The sequence below is a fragment of the Semicossyphus pulcher genome, unplaced genomic scaffold (genome assembly GCF_022749685.1).
Source record: "Semicossyphus pulcher isolate SPU_LCO1_2020_fin unplaced genomic scaffold, fSemPul1.0.p SCAF_9, whole genome shotgun sequence".
Lineage (NCBI taxonomy): Eukaryota > Metazoa > Chordata > Actinopteri > Labriformes > Labridae > Semicossyphus > Semicossyphus pulcher.
In genome coordinates, this window is record NW_027211770.1 from 12292475 (window position 1) to 12318449 (window position 25975).

At 39.9% G+C, this 25975-nt stretch overlaps 1 protein-coding gene across 1 annotated transcript in view; it reads right to left on the reverse strand.

The window, feature by feature from the left end:
* The window catches only part of adcy2a (adenylate cyclase 2a), a 69331-nt gene that overhangs the window by 32472 nt on the left and 10884 nt on the right, over positions 1 to 25975 (reverse strand). Inside the window, exon 3 of the mRNA XM_069655596.1 lies at positions 13413 to 13574. Within this exon, the coding sequence (XP_069511697.1) occupies positions 13413 to 13574 (162 nt within the window). The remainder of the gene's footprint in view (positions 1 to 13412; positions 13575 to 25975) is intronic.

Below are 25975 nucleotides of genomic sequence, written 5' to 3' on the forward strand. Positions count from 1 at the left end.
TCACAGACAAAAGTCACAAAGTGCTGTACATGAACATTCCAAGTCAATACAATCAAGGATTGAGATCATATACAAGTCAAAAAGGTTTAGCTAAAAAGGTGCTTGGTCCTGGCAATTGAGTTCCTGCAGTGACGCCCAGATTAAGCGGATAGCACTTGAGAGGCAATGTACCATTCACACAAAACCAAGCTCAATTCATTTTCTTGTGAATTAGAAAGTTAAAAGGAAACAGTTTTCACAAGCAGATGGTCTCAGAAATAAATTAGCGTGGAAATACAAGGGAACAGGATGGGTGTGAGGTCTATACTGTCCCTGCTCTGCTGTTTACTGACTAAAAATAGCATCATGAATTCCCTCTATCAGCTTTGTTTTGGCTTGATCAACCATCCCTCTACCCTGCTGAAGAAATGTAAGAAAACGGCAAGAAAGTCAGGGTAAATAAACCAAGTAGTTCATGGTGTATCTGCACCTCCCTTTTATAGATTTTCCCTTGAGTACAAGTTCATCGCAAACAAGGAGGCCTGTCTGTTCCTTAATTAGTGTAATTACGACAAAGGCTACATCCCACTACAGGCTCTATTTGACTGTGGCATGGCTTCAGTGATGAAGCTGATGTTAATCATAGTCACACCAGTGTATGGACCACTGAATTTAAAATTATTATATTTATTTAGTTTGTGTTGAGTAGTTTTTCTTTTTCTATAAGACTATTTTTAAAGTTCATTTTTGAATTAAAACATATAAACCACACTTGAATCAAGGCGCAGAAAGAAACCCAACTAATCATACACACAAATCACTAAATCTTACTCAAATAAGTTTTACAGGAAGTAGCCATATTTCCCAAGAAACTGTTCAACACCTTTGTTAATACATCCAAAATCAGCTAAGCAAATAATATGTACAGCTTAAAATCTGAACTTCATATAAGTCCTCCACTGGATGGCCAGATTACGCTTATCTCCCAACTATAACAAAGTCAAACAGTGTTTCATTTTTAGTTTCATCGCGGCTAATCATCTGTAGTCATAACACCTGCACAGACTCTCGGCGTGTCGGCACACAGACAGTGAAACAGACGCGGAGAAGAAAGACGATACGACTCACCGCTACACCTAAAGACGCTACTGGTATGGACAGTTATTGACGTGGACAAATATTGTTTCTCAGAAAAGTTTGTTGCTTATGTTGACATGCCATTTATTGTAGTAAATGTTACATTTCATGATGTTTAAATGTAGCGTTATCATGCATCACGTCAGTCCGTTTTGCTTAATTGATGCGTGTTGAAGCTCTGATGTAATTTAATTTACCTTGCTTAGGATTAATACAAAAATAATATACTGAAGCAGGAAGTTTAATTTAAGTTGTCAACATAATTAAATAAAAACATTGTAATTATTTCATTGACATGAGTAGAAATGTATGTTTAATTTGCATAATTAGTGTAATTGATTTTATAATAATGTTATTTTGTGAATTTTCTTGAGTTTCTTTAAAAGTTATCCACCTAACAAACTCTAAAAAACTCTGAAAAACATCAAACAAATGTAAAAACTAAACTAAAAGAAAGAACAGTGAGATGTCCCGTTCGTCCTTTTACAGTGAAACAGGCCAATTTTCAAGTTTGGGCATGAGTTGAGAAAAAACCTTAAATAACTCTATAACCACATTGGCCTCTCTGATTGCTAAAAGCCATAAATTGGGGCGATGTCCATAAACAGGATAGTGATACTCCTGATTTGTTATTGCTTTTGATATTTTAACACATTAAAATTGATATTGTAACACAAATTACACAAAGAACTACATTTCATCAGGTAATTAATCCTAAATGTTTGTGCACCCTGTTTTGGACACATGGCAGCCAGCTCTGACAAAGTAAAACTACACTTAGATCACTTAATATATGGATTTTGCTTACTTTATATTTACTCTGCAGTACCCTCCAGCCTAACTAAACATTTTATACCCCATTAGTTTTAACAACATAAACCATTAGATGTTTCTGATGTGGACATAGCATTACAGCCTCATGGGCCCACAGGCATTGCTGTATATTTCCAGTCTAGTTTTCACATCATCAGGTTCTAGAGACACACAATCTTTGTTCAACAGATAAAAGAATAATCAATCTATTCATGGCACATGCAAGGCTTACAAACCAGGTCTTCTGTATTGTATTGACTGGTTATGTGGAATAGATAAACGGGGAAGCCGACGTCCAATCATAAAGATAACAGCAATTGTACCGACCCTGCATGTGCAGCACATCGTGTACATTGTCTCCTTTATGCAGTCAATGTCCCTCTATAACAGCAGATAATACAAAACAACAAACTGTTGTGTTAAACGACAGCATAAATGCTAACTCTAACCACAGTTCTTCACCGCACGCGCAGGGTCCAAATTGGGATCTGTAATAGGTTCAGTCTATTTGGTTTATTCTCATTTTAAATCAGTGCTTTTTTTCATTCACATTTCATGCATCCCTCATAGCAGCACTATGCAGGAAGCTCCATTAGAGGAGCTATTATGATGGGATGTGGCCCAGTGAAGACAGGTGAAAGTATAAAACCCCAGGAGCACTACGAACCTTGAGCTCAATATTTTGCAATTTAAAGCAAATGGACAATTTAATGGTCCCCTGTCTCAATTTAAAAAAAGAATATTTTCTCCCTCTCCTTCACACTTTGTCACACACAGTCCCTTTCCATTCACTTTTATTTTCCTGCCTCCTCTCTTCCTCATAAATATAGCTTCTACTTGCAGTCTCAGTCTTTCTCCCAAGCATAATGGTGACCTTATTATCACAATGACCATTGGCAATTTGCTCTCTTCTCTGATGTAAATGTGTCCAAAAGATTTACATTTCAGCACCAGGAAAATAAGTCTGTGACCTTTGTGCAAAGACTAAAACATTATGTCTCAGTAAAAAAGACAAAACTGCCCTGGTCTGTAATATGTGTAAGACTTTTTTAAAAATCTGCAGGAACACACTCATTTTCTTAAGCACTAGTCCCTTAAAAACTGACCCAGTGAATGAGGTGTGCAGTTGTTGTACTATGCGTTTGCTACATCTGGTCAGTCTTCCTATAATATAGCTAGCTCTATTGCTGCTGCAGCGATTCAAAGGCCGCTTTCTTGGTTAATGCTAATGAAATGTTAGCACTAGCACCAACCAATGATTACCTAATAATTAAGAGCTCAGCTCAGTGCTGTCGCAAGGGGGGGGGAACGAGGCCCTGTGCAAACTTGACATGCAAGGCCCTGCTCATTGACAATCATGGTCACATCACACCCGCTAGCTTCGCACACCTCCTAAGCCACCACACAAGTGTTGACAAATGTATCCAGTGATCCTCTCAGTAACTTCTTCCTCCTTCTTCATTCTTTTGAATTCTTTTCCTTTTCTCAGCACCCGACTCATGTTTACGAAATCTATTGACCTTTTTCAATATAAAAGTGTACAGTCAACATTGAACATTGACGTTGTCTGTTGATGTAAAAGTTGATACGTGTATCACCACCTTTAGAGGTGTCAGTACCCCATCCGTCCCGGCTGCCCGATCCGTTCTGCGCAAAAGTCAGTGCATGCGCAGAATTGAACCTGTTTTACGACACTGCCCGATGTGTTCCACGCATGCATCGCTCGACTTGAGAGAGTTGTGTTCGTGTGTTGGCGGTCGAATTGGCGTGTAACATTAGATTAGAGGGTTGTGTCATTGGGTTGGCTGTCAAATAAGCTAGTTTTACCAAATTAGCTAATTAGTATGTATGATACAGTCGGTGCTTTTATGTTGGCTAATAACGGCCACATACTGTTATTTGTATTGAAGTGTATTGTATTTGTCTAATATTGTGTTGTTAATAAAGTTTTTTTTAAAAAAGACTTGCTGCCGTCAAACGTTCACACATGAGGTTCAAGTCGGGCAGGAATAAGTATGTGCATGCGCAGAACGGATCGGGCAGCTGGGACGGATGGGGTACTGACAAGAGGCACAAGGCCCTGTGCGGTTGCAGACTTCTCACAGCCCATGTGACGGCTCTGGTTCAGATGCATACAGTTTCCTAATAAAAAACAAAATAATATTTGTATGTTCTGATATACCCGCTGTTCTAAATGTAAATCATATCAATGTGTTAAACACTGAATATACAGGCAACGTAGATTCCTCGCCTTTATTTTTGACTAACGCAAAGGCCGTGTGCATGAGTGAGGTCTGCTGGCTGGATTTACAGTATGTTCACATCTATTCATGTCTATTGAGAACATATGTCCTTATTCCCGTCCACCAACCGTATTCTCTCCTTTCATTTTCAACACATTTCTTTCTAAAATAAAAAGCACCACATGTCCAAGCCTGGCTTGCATCCTGGCTGTGTATTTTGCATAGAAAGTCTGACAAAGCAGTCTGAACCCTCTGCTCTGAACACTATTCTGTAGCACAAAGGTCAGAGAAGTTCATGAATGACTGAAAGCAAGCACAAGATTTACTGCCGCCTTTGTAAGCTGCTTTATAAAATGGGTTTTCAACAGCTCATATATTGTATGCAATATTTTATAATCTCACTTTAAATAACTCTGAAGCATCCTCGTATCTAGCTAATTGAAAAGCCATTCAGCTAGCTATTCATTCTCTTTCTAAGTCTCTGATTTAAGCGTTTGTTTCACTAGACTACCGAAAACATCAGCTTGAAGTTTGCAATTTTCTAGTCCTCAAAACCTCCTTTAAATGTTAATTACTACTTCTTTGTGGCTGGTGGAAGCAGAGGCAAAAAAAGGAGTCTTGCCCTCTGTAGATTGAATACTAAATGTTTGATTTGATTCTTCATAAGGACAGAAAATTTCCCTTACGTGATGTACTTATTTGTTTGAATTTCTGTGCTTGAATTTCTTTTTTTTAAGCAGCAAAAATGTGGGTCTCATCATTTTTCCAACACGGTAAGAAGCATGCAAAGTTACTTAAATATGTTGGTTATCAAATCCGACGAAGAAAACTTTTAAACAGTTGCTTTTATGTATAAAGTTAGGTTTATCTGCCTGACAGATTACAGTCCGTTCACCTGATGCCTCTCTGTTAGATGACATCTGTTAGACAAGACACTGACAGCGATCCAGGCCATCTCAAAGGTCAGCTGTGCGGATCGGCTGGCTGTGCGAATCATCTATACCTCGCTGCTGCCCAATTACAGATAACAGTGGGGGTTAGGTGAGGATGCCCTCTAAAGGGCTCCGAGCCTCGCTGGTGAATTCTGGGATTATCTAAATCAGAGAGCTAAGCCCTATGCGGGCTATTATGGCTGTTATTATACTGCTGTGGGTGGAAGAAGACAGCTATCTAAGATCAGTGTGGAGGTGAGTCTTGTTTTAATGACCTGTTGGAAAAAGATACCCAGGAGATGTGCTTTCATTATTTTTGTAACAGAAATGAGCTCTAATACCGTTGCTTTGTACAATTACACCTTCTTATTTAAAGAGACTACAATATGTCAAAATAAAACTATAATTGAGAGAGATCATGTAGTCGCTCCACTCAAAACTTTATAGATTAAAAGGAGAAATGAGAAACAAAACAAAGTTTAACACAAAGTCAGCAAAGGTAAAAGCCTTCATTTGGATTCAAACGATGCCCTACTTCCCCTCAAACACATGCAATATTCAACAGCTGCTACCACTGAAAGCCTATGTGGAAAAAACAGATAAAGTTTAAGTAGTGCGAGTGCTGTGATGAATTATTGATAATTTAACACTCAATTAATAACAAGGAATACAAATTAGAGCAATTAAATAATTGCTCATCGTCTAAAAGGAGAGGTTTTGACAAGATAGATATACATATATATATATATATATATATATATATTATTATCACATATAATAAATAATAAGCAAGCCTCTTACATTTATCTTACTGTATTGCTTTGAAGCTAATGAATTTAATTTGTAAGAAAAAAATTGACTTGGAAATAAAAAACCTTCATAAAACAAGCTTTAAGTAAAGCTGTGTTCAAATATTAAGAAATATTGTTTAAATATTTTGCGCATCTCTATTAAATATTTCAAAATGTTTAATAGATCCCACAGAAAGCTCTAACCTCTTCAATAAATGAGCTGCTTCATTGAGACTCCAATGAGCCAGCACTGTGAAGTTTAATGGACTAGACAAAGCGGAGATGTCAGCATGGTTCCTTCTCACTTAAAACCTCCCGGCAGTTTGTATGAACACTCACTGGATTACTGAATAAGGGTGTGGACATTTATTAGCTGACATTTACAAATCTCTCATTGGGTAGACTTGTGGGTTTTTGTTACATAAAAAGCGAGTGTGAAATAGATAAATTATTATTACATATTAAATGTGAGCATATGTTTCAGTGTGTTTGCTTGTGTGTTTGACATTTACTCACTTTCTTGCCAAGAATAGGATGAGATTGTTGTTTATACATGTAGCTATAGCTAGCAGTCAGATAGCTAATGTTAGCTTAACGACAGGAAACGGGCTAACAGCTAGCCTGGCTCTGTACAAACTAAAAAATTGCCCAACAGGTGCTCTAAATCTTACTAATGTACATGTTATGTGTCACTGTTTAATCCAATTAACGCCTCACAATATGTTGTGGTATTTGCCAGCAGGTTTATGTGTCAAACTGTTTCTTGGCCAAGCACAGTTACTTCCCAGAGTCTTGTTATCCCTGTGAGGCATCCAGGCTATTTTCATATCCAACTCTCTGCAAGGAAATTTCCACAAGGGGGGTATTTAGCTTATATTTTTAGCCAAGCAGATAAAGACAAAAGCTTTTGTTACCTATGGTACTGTTAAAGATAAAACCTGCCGAGGACAAACAAAGTCTTGAGCTGTAAAATGCTAGGGGAGGAATTAGCTGCTAAAATGTTGTGTAAATTCACCTAAAGAACAATACTTCAGTTTAAAATGTTAATGCCTCTAAACCACAGAAGTTTGAGGAAAACATTTTTCTATAACCTTCTTCACCAAATGCTTCCCAACATATTGCAGTATCTGGACCAGTGACCTTTACATCCCCTACTCTGTAAGCACCTAATGAGAAACTCATTCAGAGAGACATTTCATCCACCATTCAAGTTTGAGTGTAGGTCAGTGACTCAAATGTAAGGATTTACCAGTGGGAGTTGCTGGTCAGACAGATTGGGCATTTTAAAAGGCGGCTTTGGCTCTGGGAACATTGGAAAGACATTTCTCATTATATCTGACATTTTCAGGGTTCAATTATTTAGATACAGTTTCTCCCAACACCCAAAACCATGAGGGAGGGGAACAAATCAGAACCCCACTGTAAATCTCTGCCTTTATGTGAGGTTATACTAAAAGCTGAATCAATGTACTTATTGGTCACTGGACAAATTACAGCACCAAGAATAAGAAAGCTTCCATTTCTGTCCAACCAGAGAAAATTATTCAAGAACGCCAGAAAAGTTAAAATGCGATTGAGTAATTTACCATCTGATTGAACAATATGTTGGAGTGTTTTGAATCCATCAGCCTCGCCAACGCTACATCAAAACATGGAGGGTTTTTTTTTTTACAGCTGAAGTCCAGTAACCACTCTGACAGCCTTGGAGCATCCTGCCACCCAACGTCACTGCCCTTATTTAAAAGGCGGATGCAAGCTTAAGCTTGTCACGACACAAAAGGTTGGACATCACTGGCGTATCACCAGAGAAACACAGAGGAGGAAAATACATGCATGCACACTCTGCGCCTGAAACACACGTTTTCTTATTCTAAAGAATAATATAACAAACTGAAATTATGTTTATGGTTTATCCAGCTATTGAAATAACTCACAACTTACTTCAGCACATTAGTGCAAGACATCTATAATGGCATAAAGAAAAGCTGCTCATTGTTTTTAAAAATTGCCTTCAATGGCTGAATACAACAACTGACTTTAAAGGGATTGCAAGTACAGTAGAGATGGTAAGACACATTTATATTGTTTTACAGTATATATTGTTATCTTGCACAACACATCTAGCGGAAAATACACATAATGTACGTGCTGTGCTTTACAGTGCATGCTAAAAATGCCAAGCATTTGTAATGAAACCACATTTTTCCTTGTGGAAAGAGGCCTATATGGATGGCCTGCATGTGTCTATGTATTTTTGTATCTCAATCAGTCACTTACTCTCTTAAAGCAGCATATACAGTGAAATAAAATATATTTATCCTTCCCTGGCTCCATGACAACACACAGAAAATGGCTTGTGATCAAATTATGCCTACACCAGAGTGGAAATACAACTCCTAATCTCAAAGAAAAAGATTAGATTACTTAGAAGACCTCGTGCATAAGCAGTTACTTGTGATCTCTTTGTGAGGTATTGATGTGTTTATGTCTCAGAAACCAAGGGAGGTAGGCTGTGGGCTATTATTAAGTTTTGGAAAAAGCTAATATTTCAATCTGGGCAATCAGCAATAGATGTACTTGCAGGTTGCAATATGGTTTAAAGATACCAGTGAAAGATGTTATAGGTTAGGTTGGCTGTTTTAGCAATGCAGGGATGTAAATTAATCTGGTGATATAAAAATGTTTGGGCATATCTTCTTAAATCTACCAGGAACCTTTGAATGCCTTTTATTTGATCCTCCCAGCAGCTGTGGGCAAATGTCATTTTGTAATGAGAGCCAGCAACTCACTACAGGTGTTAAAGTAGGCATCAGGCTATAAAATCCTCCAATATCCTCTTTTCTCTTTGACCAAGTTAGCAAATTACAACCATCTGGAAAGTCTACATAGAGCATTACTTACACTTACTTAGACTGGGCCTCAAGAACAGTCAACTAAGTGATAAACAACATCTCCTACATAGAAAACAAATAAAATACTCATAATGACACATGGAGCAGCCAGGATTTGGCCCAGTCTGTGTTTACTAGTGGGCATTTCACTCCTTGGCAATGTCACATCCAGCCCTGCATGCCATCTTGACTGCCGATTGAGCAGCAATCTGTCTCATTCCTAAAACGTCGTTGTATCTTTACACATAGACATAGATAGAAAATATTTGGAAAGCCCTCTTAAAGAGGGGGTATTATGCTATTTCACATTTTAAGATATAGACAGTAATGTTACAATGTTGGATGTCCAGACTAAATGTGGGTGAAGTTTCAAATCTGCAGGTAAAAGTATGTTGGGAGTAATCCCCAGGCTTCTCAGCTCAGTCTGCAGGCACAGTTTTTTCTACATGCTGCACTTTGTGATGTCACAAAGTGCAGCCTCAGCAGGCTTCGGAGAGCTGGCCAATCAGAAGAAAGTGGGCTTGCACCAGTGTGAGAAAAAGATTTTTTTTTTTTTACTGTAAATTATGCTAAGCTACTCCACAGGTACCACAGAGTGAAATATGAAGCTTGAAATTAGCATAATTTCCCACCTTAAATGCATTGGTCACAGTTTCTCACAGTTTAAAAAAAGAAGGCACTAAAGACACAAACTGGTGCAGTTAAAAGACAGCACACCGTTTTATCAGCCTGATTGTTCAGTGTTTTTTGTCTTTTGTATCCTTGATCATCTTTCAGACTTCAAACCATTGTTTGTACACAAGCTATAATTTATTTAGGAGGACTAGACAAGAAAACAAAGAGCGCTTAGATCCCTCTCAAAGTATTTTTGGTATAGTTTTGCAAAAAATAAGATAATCTGTCTTCTTGTCTGCTTATATAGTACCTTGCTCTGTCATACATGTTCATCACACTTTTTCTTATATTGTACAATCATTGTTTTAGTCTATTTTTTTTGGTCAACACGTCTCTCTCTCTCATGTTAACAGCACAGAAGTTAGATACTTAATTTGAATCCAATCGCTGCCATGTTTTATTATTGTATATAAAAGCCTGCCAGCTGTTAGTATGTATAATTCAGGTATATAATAATTAAAATATAATTACATATATAAATGAATCTTACTTTTTACTTACTCCTTACTCACTGGGGAACTCCCAAAACATGCATCCTGGGTTTTTGTTTTCAATGAGAAATATTTTAATGATCGAAACAGCATAATTAGTAAATTGCCAAAGGGAGTTATTAATATTTATCAGCATCCTGTTTAATGTCTCACTTTAACGATGCTTTCAGATAATCTTACAAGGAAGATCCTCTTAACGGACCCTCCTTCTTGGCAGCTTTTCCTCTAGAACTGTGCTGACAGCCACACTGACCTGATGTACAAGAGGAGCTGGCAGATAGTGACCATGTAGCATAAAGCCCCAGCCCGCCCAGATGCCATGTTACAGTTAGACATGAAAGAAATGTAGGCTGAGTCCAAATAACAAGGCATCACAGCAGAGTTCAAAAAGGCAACAGACAATGTTTTTGAAGGTTCAGGAGTCAGGAATACAGAGAGACATGAACGTTACAAGAATCATTGAGTACTGGGAGACAATGTAGTCGCACAAGACGTCTATATTTACAGTTATTATGTGGATTATATTCTAAGTCTATGAAAGATTACTTTTTAAAAAGAGGCAGATGTTTTCCTGTTAGCTAAAGGACAATATGTCTGAAGTAAGAGATAAAGTATAGTGAGCAGATTGTTAATGGAACCTCAGCAGGGTGAGCAGGATCCTGACATGAAGCAGAGAGTTCTTGTCTCACCCTGATGTGCTCACTATACATTATCCCGCTTATGACACGGCTATTTACTTACAAAATCAATAATTTGACAGAAAATATTGATTTGGAAATTATTCTATTAATATAAATATGATTATATTTCAAGGGATGCTTGGGTCACCTTGCTGAGTAGGCTGCCACCGCGACCCGGCCCCGGATAAGCGGAAGATAATGGATGGATGGATGGATGGATGGATTATATTTCCGTTTGTTACACTCACAGTGAGAGCTCTGTCCATAGCAATGGTTAACTAAGTAGCCTTCTTAAAATGAGCAAAGCTAGCTAAAAGTAACACAAGTTGAACCGGACCGCAGGAATCAGCGCAGCACCGGATTGAGGTTTTCTGTCTCGTCACTGTCAGAGTCTGTTGACATTTTCTTTTCCATTCACCCTCTTTAAACACCACCGTATCCCGCACTGTGTTCTGTACTTCATGTGCCGCCTTCAGTTTTGCAGACATCTCTGTCGTAGCCTAAAGTTTTTGCATCATTTAACCTTTATTGCTTTCTCTTCACTGTTTTGCCTCTCTTCCTTTTTTCCTCTGTAAACAAACATACGTCAAATTTACTGGACTTCTTTCGGCGGATTGATATGATTACAGTTAGTCCTCCGAATTGTGTGATTAGAGCCGAATCCCTAGCAACGTTCTGTTCTTCATAACAACGGTCTGTTATCGAGAAATAACAGACCTTGGAATGCCGTGATTAACCATATAGAATTAAGTATTTAACACAGCTGTGTAATATTGTAATATAGTATAAATTGGTTATTGTTTAAAGAGCAGTTATTGTTGTCCTCATGCTTGGAGAAGAACACAAATGACAATGCTAAGATTCTTTGCATCTCTAAGATAGACAATTGTACCTTTTAGATAAAGAGCAAATTATGATCATTTCTTTGCTACATAGCCACAATCAAGTCTGTCACTGAGTGAAGAGAAAAAGACGGAAGTTACTGAGGAGAAGGCATGGTAATATAATAACTTCTTTGAATTTTAATGCTAGAAATATCCTTTGCCTATGAAATGTTAAATTGCATCCTGTTCTTTTAAATCTCTGATTATGTACAGTAAGTAAGACGTGGCATTTGTGACTTGTTAAATTAAATTTGTTTCCTTTATGCATTACTTGGAATTAGCCGTAGGTGTATTGGAAATCACTGACGTGTGGATAAAAGTCTGAATAAGCTCAAATTAATTAAATCTTTATTAGCCAGATAATTAGTTTCCTGATTTTGTTATTCATTTTTCTTCCCCGGCATATGCCAACTGCCTGAACATTGTGTGCCTGAAACAGAAATACTGCAGGAAAGAGGGTGACCTTTTAATAAAGTATAAAAAAAACACATTTGAATTTCTATCGCTCACCTGCTACGCAAACTTAGTTTAGTTTAAAGGTCACATTTGTTTGTTTGCTAAAAATACAGAGTGTACGGTGAAAATAACCGGCAATGGAACAGAAAGCATTAAATGTCTTGAGAGGAAAAACAATCCCATTAAAAATCCATTCTGATAATAAAACAACAAAAAACACAACAGTGGTTTCACTGTCCATGAAGTATGGATAGGGTAGCGTATAGTGTGGCTATGTCTTAATAAAACATACACAGCTCCTTACTGAGTATTGATGTTATGTTTCAGAAGACTGCTGACAGAACTAAACCTGTATCTCTGTTGTTGGCAGAAGGATGCCTGTTTGGCCTGTTTGCTGAGTAAAACAGCTTCATGAGTGTTTGTTTGCTTGCTTGAGGTACTGTGAGCCCCTACAGTGTTCAGTGAAAGCCTCTTCATGGAAGTGAGACACAACTTTGACCACGACTGACAGTAATCTACTATGGCTGAACAAACAAAGAAAGATCAATGACTACAGATACAACTTCAAAAATGAGTGAAAATCCGAAGAAAAGGAAACAAATTTGACGCTCAGATGAAGGCAAACGGTGTGAAAAGGAAAGCGAACGACAGCTAGGAAAATCAAGAGTTACAACTGGAGCCAACCGTGGACGTCACACATGTGACACTGTCTGGATATCTGGGAAGTAGGAGTAGGAGCCGCCAAAGAGAACAAAACTGAAATCTTCGAGATTATAACTTTGATCTTGTCATCGAAGTCTCACTCAGCAAGTAAAGACAATCCCGAAATGATTAAACTATCAAACATTTCTCCTTCAGTACTTTTGTACTTTTTGTATTTGCAATTAAGTTTTTGGCTGACCGCCGGGGTCAGCCCTACACACGGGTCTGTATGTGACTGACTGAGTGACTGACTGTCGGTACTTTCACAGCCGTAGAGAGAGAGAGTTGCGACATTGCAATAGCGGACCATGGAGCATATTGGACCTCCACTGACGCAACTCTCTGTCTATACGGCTCTGGATACTTTGTTTGGGGAGTAGGCAGGGCTGCTCCTCCACTGCTCGTCCGCTGTCCTCACCTACGTCTGCAGCGCACCCCTGCTTTCAAACACGTCGTCATCCGCCTCATAAGGACAGTCCTTTTAACACATTGCCCACAAAAGCGCACATTAACCTGATGCGGTCAGCCACACTAGTCCTAGTCTAGTCTTGTTTCCTCTTGTGACAGCAACAACTACTGACTTGTCAAGTCACTAATTAATACTCATTAGTTAATAAAGCAATTGTGTAGGTGTAAATGAGTTCAGGAGCACAGAGGAGTGTCTGTGAATACTCTCTGTTATACTGCATATAAATGTGTCACCTACCATTAATTACCGCTTATGTTTGATCAGCTTACCTGCCACACTACTGGCTCCATGTGATCAGCTGTGGTAGACAGGCAGACACTCAACACGATTGTGTGAGAGGCGGAGGTCAGGACGCTGGCGATGATGGCGTCCCGCATGGAGAACGGCAGCATGGTGTAAACCACAAACACAATGAACAGGAAGAATGACACCTGCGGAGAGACAGAGACACACTTATGACACACCTGCAGGGGAAGGAGGTAAAGAGGGAATGAGTAAGAGGGATGCGCAAGAAAGGAAAACGGAGACAGAAATAATCGGTGTTGACAGTCCTGTGGGGAAAGAAAGAGCATGACCAAGTCTGAACACCACCAACAGTGATGCTAATGTGAAGTTTATTTCTGTACAGCTCTGCAGTGCCATCAAATAACAGAGAATATATAATCAGAGCTGCTCGGAGGGAATTCAATATCAAGCTAGGGAATAAATTTCACTGTTGTGCCGCAAACAGTCGACACATAACATCTCAGCATCTCCGGCTCACTGAAACTCCCTTGATTCAGCAAGCAGAAAAGAGGGACAGTCAGCCCTCACACTTCAAACCTGACACCTCTAATGTAGCATGAAGAGTGCTTCCCTTTTTACCCCTCACGTATAGAAAATGTACAAACAGCACACACACACACACACACACACGGTTCTTTAATGCGCCCTGTGCCGAAGGGTTAAAACAGCTCATCTGCTGTCAGGCATGGATAGAAAGAAGCCAGTGTTCTCACAGGCTGCAGCCAGGTGCCAGTTAACCTTTCTTGGGTTATTTGCAGTGCCAGTGGGGAGGCTCGGCGAGGATGTACGGGGGGAGGGAGGGGGGTGAGATGGAAAGAGGAAAGGAGCACAGGAGAGGGAGGAGAGTGAAAATGAGAATCACAGTACCTCCTCTGTGTGAGCTGTGTGAATATACTTTTATACTGCTTCTTTCTGAATGGCCAACTGTGGTAGTGAAAAGAAATAGTAGTAAATATTAAAGGATGGTCTGTTAGCTGTAAGACAATGATTTATTGAAGTATTGAATTAAAGCAGAACATGATTATTTATTTGCACAACCAGCATGTGCTGTAGACTTCTTATTTTATTAAGTAGTTAAATCATGATATGGATTTTCTGAACATATTTTATAAGCTGCATACAACATCCTGTAAAAGGTTGACACAATTAAAAACGGATTTACTGCATTATGCTTTCTTATGGAATTTAAACAAGGTTTCCTCATGATTACTTTTAGGTTTCTAGCCCTATATAATGAATCGGGCCTGGCTATATAATGTGATCAGCTGGGGAGCGCACAGCAACCAAAGAGCAAAGGTTAAGATTGCTTTCAGACCTGACAGCTTTGGTCTTTACTCCAAAAGTCTGTTTCTTTTGGACAGGTGAGAACACGTATTCGAGCTCTGGTGCAAACCAAACTACCGGACCGTGGCGCGCCAGAAAAGACGGGACTCTGTTTGATTCAGGTGAGACATAAATCAGACTTAAAGTAGGACCTAATATAGGTAGCGAACCAAAAAACTGTGCATTGTGGGCTGTTAACGGATGTTGACACTTGCAGAGACAGAATTGCAGCCAGGCAGCAAGAGGAGTAGAGGACAAATGTGGGGGAGCGACGAGGTGAGGGCTATAATGGAGACTAAGGGGGTGTTCAAACTGAAGCAGAATGGAACTGACCTCACATAAAGTCGGCGATCGTGTTGAGTGCGATTGTGGAGTGCGCTGTCTCTCTCTCTTTGTTTCCCAGTTTTCCCATGTGGAAATTCTGACCAATCAGAGAGCAGTTTCCTCAAGCTTTAAAACTTTTGGTCTGCTGGTTAAAAGCTGCCGTGTGAGAACAAACCAAACTCGAGGCAAAATGCAACATTGTAACAATCTGGTCTTTGATTCGGATCATACAAGCTGACCTAAAGCTACATATGATGGTCTGCATGATGCATCAGAAAAGTTACTTCAAACTGAAGCAGAATCAGATCACCAGTCATTTCTCTTAAGCAACTTACTATAATAAATAGAAAATTAAATTAAAATCCAGTGAAGCTTAAAGGTATAAAAATTACAGAAAAGTTTGTCCATTTTAAAAAACTCTTTCCGAGTGCGCCCAGACCCGTACATGTCAAACAACCTCATTTGACACCATCTTCCCCCTGATACCTGATCCGTCTCACACAGTGTGATTGGTTGTTTAAAGGGCAAATACATCACACTCAAACAAATAAATCATGATTCATAAGTGATTGGTTGAGTAGCTAATCAAATCCTTATACAAGGAAGGTGCTCCCTCTGTGTCTTTCTCATGTCCCTTACACACACCTAGCCTCTATCAAAATAATAGCCAACACAGAGGGGATGGTAGGCTAAACTGTAGGCTTTAGCCGCTTACATTGCATTGCAAAGTGCATTAAGGTAACTCTCAGAAGTAGTAGGCCTTGACGCATTAAGAGAAAAGTGAAATACGACAACTAAATCCACAAAATACTTACAGAATTTCACCTTTTACGAACAACATAAGAAACATGTTCCCTTCAATTTAAAAGGAATGAACAACAAACAAAACATATTGTTTAAAGCTAGTGATTGTGAAGTAAGAAAATGAGATGATAGACCATCAAAAATCTCCCCTGGACAGAGGTACTTATAACATTATATTTTTCATAATTTTCATCGTCCTCGTTATCATCCTTAAATAATTTGGGCCCAAGCAGCAAGTGGTGCGAGAAACTAACTGGAATACAAGGATTTATTATTAATCTTTGCACAAATTAATCGCATATTCTGCAGCTCAGTGGCTGCGACACTGGGTGTAAGGGCTTGTTCAACACTGCTTGTTGGACATGTTATTGATTATTTGTATCGGTTCAGGTCACATGAATCTGCCATCCATGTTTCTTTCAAGCTGCATCTCATCCATCACGCTGAGGCCGACTGTCACTCACTGGACACTGTAGCATGATATTTTCATGAAAGGGCAGCAGCACCTTGATATATTGACAACCTAATGTATCACTCTCGCCATAATTCCCAGCATGACTTCCACTAGAGAACAGCTGCAGTCCTTTGATATTGACCGCACCATGGGGACGAAGATGGAAGCAGAAGAACAGGAATCTCTCATACCTTCAGTTTGTTTCATCTTTTAAGTTTTAATCACAAACAGAAGTCTTTAAAAACCGCAGCCATTATTTTTACAGTAACGTCAAATGTTCCAAATGTAGTCAGCCTGAAAAGAATTAGATTGCACAAACAATGTCTTTAAAAATGGCATCATATCATTAGTTTCTTGATACACTGAGCACAATCTAATATCTATACCATCACTCAGTTGTAAAGAGCAGTATTAAGCGCCATTACCGAGCTCTGAATGACCGGTGGAGTGGGAATATGTGGTGACATTGCTTTTGTTACAGTTTCAGTTGAACATTTGTGACACACTGAATTGGAAAACATGAACACCTACAATATACACAATACTTCAATTAATTTCCTGTTCTAAAAGCTCCTCTGTTGTTTGCTGAAGTGCTGAACTGTCCTCAAAAATAAACTCTGAAACCCTTTCCGTTGTTGCAGAGTTTCTTATCGAGTCTCGACAGCTACAAAGAAAAGCTTCTTCTCACAGGAATGTACCATATTTTTTGAAAAAAAGCATCCACTCAAAGTCTTGTAAGTGCTGTTCCGACACGTCACATCAAACAGCAGACTACCACCATCTGTGGCGGACAATTAAAGGTCTTTATATTTATTTCCCAACTAGAGAAAAGAATGTGAAAATGTTTCACGCCAAGAATGGGAGCAGTCGCAGTGACGGCTGCTGCTGTTATTTTCTGCAGTCTTTACAGAGAAGGAAAAAATGGCAAATTGCTTATGAAAAACAAAAGAGGCCTTGAAGCTGCTCTGCAGAAAGTTTATTTTATGCAGAATAATGCAGAAATACTGCATCTTATTATGTTGTAAAGAACTGACATCAGCAACACCCTGAAGTGACCTTGTATTCTATATTTTGCTATTATGGTGAGAACATATACAAGGTTACAAATAATGTCTGGAAGCACATTTATATACAAAGTGGCAATTACTCGGGATATAATTACCCTGCATGATAGCATAATTAGGCATGATGATGTATGCACAATAGTTACATCGTGCCTCTGAAACGGACCACATAAACATACCTCCTCTGTTTGCTACGAAAATTGAATTAAGTCCTTGTAGCAGTCAGGCATAAAAGTGCAACATCTTTAAGAGTCTCAGGAAGCTTAGTCCATATAGAGCTGCAGAGACTGACAACTGAGAAAGTCAACAAGGAGTATGTTAACACAAACTGTAACCTGGAGCCCCACATTCATGCTGAATGTCTTACATTATTGTTATTTTAAAGTTTGTGCTAAAAAAGTTATCAGCATATAAAAACACCAAACAGGGGTTTATAAACAAGTAACCTCGATGGAAACGTAATATACATATGACCACGAGCAGACAGTTACAGGAGCAATTCGCCCATGGAAAAAGCCTCTGCCAGTCAAAGCTGGTGTTCTCTGTAATCGATAGAAGCAATAATATATGAAATTGGCGCCATAGCTGTGTAGGAGGTTGTACAAACAGATCGTGGTTTTTTTCTACATTCCTACAACACCTAGCGTGCATTGCGCCCCTCCCTCTGAAAGAAATGGCCCAGCAGGAGATGCTGGAGTGAAATACTACCAGTCAAGAACATTGATCGCTGCATGCAATGGCTCAGAGCGGAGCAGAATCCAAAATATGACGAGAATATACGGGTCTGCAGTCTACATTTCAAACCTGACGATTCTGAAGGAGACATGACATCGGAGGTGGGAAGAAGATTGAGGAAGTGTAGGTTAGCATGCTCCCTGGCCTCCGCCAGAATACGTAAAACGCGTCATCTGGCAGAGGAGGAGAAAGGATAGCATCCTCCACAGAGCGAAATTGCATTTTTTTTCCTACTATTCCTACCCTGGCATTAGCTCCCCATAACAGCATGATGGAACTGAGGTTGAAAATCGGCGAACTGGCCCTTTAAATACTGATGACTAAATAGTAAAATTAATCTTGTTCTAGTAACATTTTTACATAATTACTTGTATATGAAATTATACAGCTTTATATTAAATATAAGCATCGCTAGACACATAAAGTCTTTGTGAGTGTTTTAATTGGTGTCAAAGCCATGAAGAAGCCCATCGAGTGTTTTTCACATGCAAAAGAAAGGAATGGTCGCTTGGTGAACCACGTGTATGGATTTTGATATTGCCAGTTCTATGTTTATTTTCCGATGTTTGAAGACAGATTTACAGAAGATGTCCCCTGTCCTGAACCTGTGTAAAAGCATACAATGATTACCCAGCACAAAGAATATGTGTCCACTTCCTCCTAACATCAGTTATTATTTGTCTCTGTGCCTGCAGGATGCTGCTGCTTTGATATTGTACCAACAATTTCTCTAATTGGTCAAAGCAGAACTATGACCACCAGCTCTGCCAAACATTTACAACAACAGTCTGGTTTTTACAATCAGTGCAGCTTATCGTTACAGATCTGCAGTCTGGTGTTTCATTTTTCACTTCAACTTAAGCTGTTTACTTGACTGCATGAAACCAATAGCTGCCCTTTTTAATCCCATCTGCGTAACAGAAAAAGACTCTTTGTGAGTACCCTGAGTAAAGGGTCTTTTTTGTTTGTTTTTAAGCTACACGGGGGTAATGCAAAATATTTTGCCCAACAATAATTGCATTGTAGCTGCATTGTTTTTTAACTGCATACATAGCTGTAGGTGTAGATTTAGAGATAAGCATCCTTCTAACTGAAGGCCAAGCTACAAGAACTACGTGAAATCAGCCTTTAAGTGGGCTGTGGCTCCGAAAGCAAAAGTAAAAAGAAAGTTTCATTAATTTGCACTCTTCCTGTCTGTGTTGCTGTGTGTTGCTCTCTGGTGAATCAAAGTTGCATTACCGCAACCCAGGACTGTTTCCAATCTCTGCCTGACCGAGCTTTAATTGGGCGCAGACTTATTTTATTCTAACAATGTCACAGCTCAGTAATGCTGGCACAGGAGTGAGAATACAAATGCAAACACAAAAGCAGAGCTGGGGAGTTTTTAGGTCACTTACCCAGACGTGGATTCAGGAACAAAAAAAAAAGTAGGATGAAATGTCAGTAATGCAATTGCCTTTTGCCATCACTAACAATGGCAGATAAAGGAAGGTCATGTATTTATAGCGTGGCACAAATGAGTGAAGTAAAAGCAGCTGCTGAGAGGTGTGTCAGGTCACTGATAGAGGTGAGAAAACTAAACAGGGGTGATGGAATGGAATGGAGGCCTGGGGCAGCGAGACACGATGCAAACACAATAGTGGTTGCAGTTTTCCTGATTCTTGGTCAGATTGGGCTGAAAGTGGCTCTGGTGTTTGTTCCAGTGTGGGAAATGTGTTGGAGCAGGGGCAGTGTTTTTCAGTCAGCTCCTTGTTTTACCTCGCAGAATCACTGCAGAGCCAGAAGTGCTCTCGCAGGTTAAATGTTTTACTACTTAATACTCAATCTTGTCTGCAAATGGCTGTGGTAAAGGTTAATCCTTCATTTTATTTACAAGACATAAGGGCACACATTAAGAGGAAAAAGTGGCCGTTTGCAGTAAAGCCGCTACCAACGACTATTTTTCAATATCGTGTCATATTGGGACTCGTGGTGTCCGACTCCTGCCTTAGCTCAACGTGCAGTAGTAGATGGTAGTGAGTTTAAGCGGTCATATCGTATTGTGTAGACATTATTTTGGTTGTCTAATATTGCACTTCACCAGTTCTTATGATGGTTAATGTTCCTGTTTGTGTCGATTGCACAAACTCTAGATTGACGGGACATCGAGCCCACAGTTTTCCTGACAGGAAGAGGAACGGAGCTAGGTTTTGTGCCTGGATGCGTTTCGGCAGGTGAAGAGACGGGACTTTGGGACGGGACACACAAGCACCTATCAAACAAAGTATCAGGACACTGTCATTGCTCTCTCTCCCTCTCTCAAACTGCTGTGGCACCGTAAAACGTAGTGTGGATTTACTGTCATAGAAGGCAACACGAAATACAACTGATACAAGCTGCCACTCGCCCATTAGTAACTGTAATGGGTAAGTATTAATGCTCCCACTTGCTACTACTCATGATTTGGTTTGTGAGCACGGCATTAGATATCGTTCGCTAACGTCGGTCACTCATCACGACACCTGCTCAGTTCTACACTGGATCTCGTCGCTCTCCTGTGGCCGTTATTTCTCCTTATCTTGGCCTGTTCCTGGTCTCTTTGACGCTTAACAGGCTCATAATTATAAGCCTGTGGTGTCGTATGCATTTTAATTAACAATTTCTTCATCTGCAATGACAACACTGGCATTTAGATCCATATTTATTCATGTTAAACCCGTCAACAGTCGGCGGGACTCCCTTCTGTCACGTCACACCCGGTTGTCTGTTTTGATGTGTATTAATTTATACATTTCAGTAAAAATATAATAACTAAATCATTTTCCTCCACATTGATTCACTAGAGTCTCCAACCTGCAAGTTGCTCTTTAAGGCCTAAAACTGAAGAATCAGGTTAAAAAATGAAGTAAATGTTAACATGAAACGTTTTCATTTAGATCTGTCTCTTCTAAGCATGATTAAGAAAAGTATCATTTATGCACAAAGACATAAAATGCACACAAACGTATTAACTTACTTCCTCGACAGAGCTGCTTATTGCTGTCAAGTATCATCGAGCATAGCAACATAATTTAATTACAGTTCAGAGAGCCTTATTTCCCCCTAAATGCTCTGAAATTCAATGCTGCTGCTAAATGACGAAACTGTAGCAGGGATAATGGAGAAGCTGCAGGGGGAAAGACACCAGCTGAGATCTCCTGCATAATGATACTTGATGCAGTAATAAAACAGCGAGGGGCTTTCTTTAGTATGGTTAAAGCAAGCACATAAGGACCCTCCTTTCTGACTATCAAATAGACGAGGCTTTTTTTGCGGTCCATCATGGCACAGTCAACTCTGTTCTTCCCCATGAATCAATGCCTCGATAATGACACTAAAGAGGGTTCATAAAACAAATTATAGTGATGGAGTGTCAGATTACATCAGGCTTTTAGTCTACAGAGGCAGAGATTAGTTTACTGGCTAGATTTACAATGTGTGCGTGTTTGTCAATGTGTGTGTGTTTACGTGAGCGTGTGCTCTGTGTGTGTGCCATTTAGAAATGAAAAGAAAGATATGCTCTTTTCCTTTCCAGCTATGCTCACTTAATCTGAGTTAACGGACAGCTTTGTTGATTTATGTTGAAGATGCAGAATTTAATGAAGTAGATAAGAAACATTCAGCCAATGGACTTGGTTTGTCTGAGTCTGGGCAGGTCGACCTTAATGTCTGAGATTATTAAGGATGGTTAGCACAAAAAATATAAAGACGTATCTAGACTGCTCAGTTCGGGGGCTGCATCCTTCGAAGGATGAGGTCTATGGCACAGAATATCCCGTTTGCGTCACCAGCTGTTCCCACCAGCCCTTAACCTTGCATCACCAAACGGGGCTCCTGTCACCTAGCAACAGGTACCCAGCGGGCTAACTAACTATTATAACGAACGTCACATAACTTAACCCGTTGTTGTTTCAAGGCCCCTTTCAATACTTTTAACATTTGTATTGCTAGCCAATTGATTGATGATTGCACATTTGAAAGTGTACTCCTTGGCCGCCAACTTGTTTAAATTGGCGTGCAATGAATCTTGGGATACGTTGGCTGCGAAGGATGCACCCGATGAATCCTTTGTGGCCCAGGAAAAGAAGGGCGCACTTGTCGGCCACATCTGAAGGAGCCTTCGGAATGGGATAGCCTTCGACGCGCCGCTGTGACGTAATCGGCCTTCAAATACGGCCTTTGAAGGATGCAGCCCCTCAATTGGGAGACAGCTAATGTTTCCATCAGCTTCCTTGTATCACCCCCTTCAATTTCCCTGTCACTACGTCCTGCCCTATTTTTGCCATCTACCCTCCTTCTTACTATTCTAACCCGACAGGCCTCTTGCTTCAACCCAACGCCCCTTTCCCCATCTCTTCTGTCCTAAAGCCTATTAAGGCTGGCTGTCTACTCAAAAAGGATTGTGTGAGTGCATCTGTGCATGTGTGTGACTGAGAAGCAGGGAGGGCTAGAGAGACAGAGAGAGGGAGGAGGAGGGGATGAGGAAGGGTCCAGACATCTCTCAGTGAGGGTGGAGGCTGGACCACACAGATAAGCCCATCTCCCACCGTCAGCAAACACAAGAGAGCTTTGTGAGGAGAGGATAAGCATCCAATTGATTTCATGTTTGAAAACAGAAAGTGTACTGGATACAAACTAACTCTGGGAGAGTAAGGGCGGTGAGCACAACACAGCTGAGGGAATAGTTGGAGCTTCAGTGGTATTTCTTTCACCTGACAGGGCAGTGAACTGACAGTGCAGTTTGTTATGTCACAATCTCTTGTTTCTTACCATCTTGATGCCTCTCAATGAGGATGTCAAATAGAGTTTTAAAGCTCCTGTGAGGAACTTTCAGTTTGTGTTGATTTTGGCGCCCCCTGTGGACAAAGCCGTACCTCTTTTATCTTTGCTGATTTTGTCCTGTACATGCTTAAGTGGTGTTTTTAACAAACAATCTTACCCTGCTTTCTTTAACAGTCATATGTATATGTACAATTCTGGGAAGATTTGATGTACTTGTGCAACCTTTGTAAAATATCACATTGATCAAACAGTTCCTTTTATTAAAGGGATATTTCAGGTTTTTTGAAGTAGGGTGGAAAGAGGTATTTATAAACAGTCAATAAATTGCCTACAGTAGACGGGAGTCAGCCGCCTGCCGAGTTAGAGAATCAGGCTGTGGCTGAGGCTTACTGCACAACAATCGGGGCATTACTACATAAAATTAACTGGTTGAAATCATTACAAAATAAATAAGACTTAATATTAGTCTTCTGTGTTTAATAACTGATTGCATAACAAGTACTGTCATTACTGCACACGTGTCTGCAAGCATCTTAAATTGTGTTTGGGTGTGTTTAAGAAAACCAAATCCAAACCATCTAACATTAAAAAAACACAAAGAGGAGGGTACATACATGTACATACATGTTTCCATCCATCCATCCATCCATTATCCAAAACACTAAAGAGTAAAATGGTCCTCTACAACTGAACCACAAACACAAAACTCACCATCCGCATGGAGGCATAAGAAAGGAAGGCTCAGATGGAGATATAACTTCAGACTGACAAATTATTCATGCATTCATCCTCTGTCCCCATCGCTGTGTCCCATTTTCCTTTAGCTCCCTGCACTTACATTTCAAACCACTTTCTCTCCAATTAATATACTCCCACATGCTTTATTTAAGTCCGTTATTCACAGCACATTACTGGTATCTTTGTAACTTACCTACATGTCACATAGTTAGCACTATTTCTGTATTATTCAGGCATGTTAAATATGGATTTGGAAATTGTAAGGCAGTGACATTTTCATTCACTAAGTAGCAACAGCAACATTTTATGAATGATACGGGATAAAATGCATCATCCTAGTGAGCTTAGTAAATGAGCTTAGGGCTATATATGGCAGGTGAGGCAGTGGGAGAGCATGTAGCCCTCCCTCTAATCACTGCTTCATTCCCCCTACTGCTCGTGGTTACCTCCTCGCTACAGCACAGAGAGCATTTAATTACTCTGGCTTTTCCTTCGCCTCCCTCCACTTCTTTTCTGGAGCAGACATCCACTTAAAACCTGCACAGAGAACCAGGCTGACCACAGATTCAAAGACTTGGTTATTAACGTAATTGGCTGATAAGTGAATGTAGTGCAAGAATTTTAAAAGCAGGGAGGACGATGTTTTCTGTCGTATGCATGTCAAAAACTTAGTCCTACACTGAGGAGCGACGCCTGCAAGCTAGTTCAGGCAGGTAACTCCAGGTGCACTGATTTCGTACTTGACATGTGGCATTCTCCACAATCACATGACAAACAAAGTGATTGTTGCTGCTAGATTTCCTCTCCCTCTGCTCTGTCATTGCAACCGCTGCCCTGCACCAGTACTGCACTCATACTTTCAGCCCCACCACCCCAGCATCCCCCTGTGGGCTCTGACTAGGGCAGGGGTCCCTAACCTTATTTCATCAGAGAGCTACTTTGAAAAAAATGTATGTGGCCAAGACCCACTTGCATTACATCACTGTAATTGCTGGTGGCGCCACGTGGTTGATTCTTTTGTCGACTGAAACGGCTGTACCACAGATGAGGCACGCACACTTGTCCTTCACATCCAAGAAGAATAAAAACTTGCTTTCCCACTCCCCGTGGAAAAAGTATGTTTTCTGCTTTTTCTAGTGTAATCCTATATTGCCAATAATCATCATCTTAAGGCCATGGCACTCAATATTCATCAAAATTATAGAATATTGTTTTTGTGAATATTGTTTTTTTTGCATTAACCCATACATTTTATATTTTCACTTATATTTGAGTTGTTTGCATTTTGTATTATTTGTATTGAACTGTATTTTTTTGGAGCTATCTGGCACTGTAATTTCCTTCGGGATTCGTAAAGTTTGATCTTCTATCTTATCTCTCTAAAATATTTCATGTCTGGAAGCGCAACACCTGACAGTTTCAGTTAGCACTGGCATTTCCCTGATATTTTTAATCATCTCATGATCAATATCTCACTGGAAATTCTCTGTCAGTTTCAAAAGATACAAATCTTTGAAGTTTCAAGTTGATCTTACATTGAAGCAGCTCATTAGTGTATTGGCATATCATTTAGCTTTGATGGTTTAAAGGGCAGTAAATGTGTTTGTTCTGAGTTTGTCAAGTTGAGAATCAAATTCAAGTTTTGTTCTTTGGTGCAGATACGGGGGCAGATTTATTCAGCCAGCTAATTTGTATAACATGAGTATTTAAAGCAAGAGGAACATCAAAAGGAGGGAACAAAAGAAAGACAAAATAAACACTCCCTGGAATGTCAGTATTCCTTGTGGACAGTGACTTGTGTTACTCAAGGGAGGCCTAAAATCCCCATGAGAGCTAAGAGTATGCTGATAAGATTTTATCTACTGGGATTTTCACGCACGATCATCTCTAGGGTTTACAGAGAATGGTCCAAAAAAACAGAAAATATCCAGTTAGCGGCAGTTCTCTGCGTGAAAATGCCTCGTTGATGGCAGAGGTCAGAGGAGAATGGCCAGACCGGTTCAAGCTGATAAAAAGGCTACAGTAACTCAAATAATCACTCAATACAGCTGAGGTATGCAGAAGAGCATCTCTGAATGCTCGACATGTCGTACCTTGAAGCAGATGGGCGAAAGCAGCAGACGACCGCACCGGGTGCCGCTCCGGTCAGCTAAGAACAGGAAACTGAGGCTACAATCTGCTCGGGCTCACCAAAATTGGACAATAGAAGATTGGAAGAACATTGCCTGGTCTGATGAGTCTCGATTACTGCTGCGACATTCTTTTGGTAGGGTCAGAATTCGGTGTAATGGATCCATCCATGCCT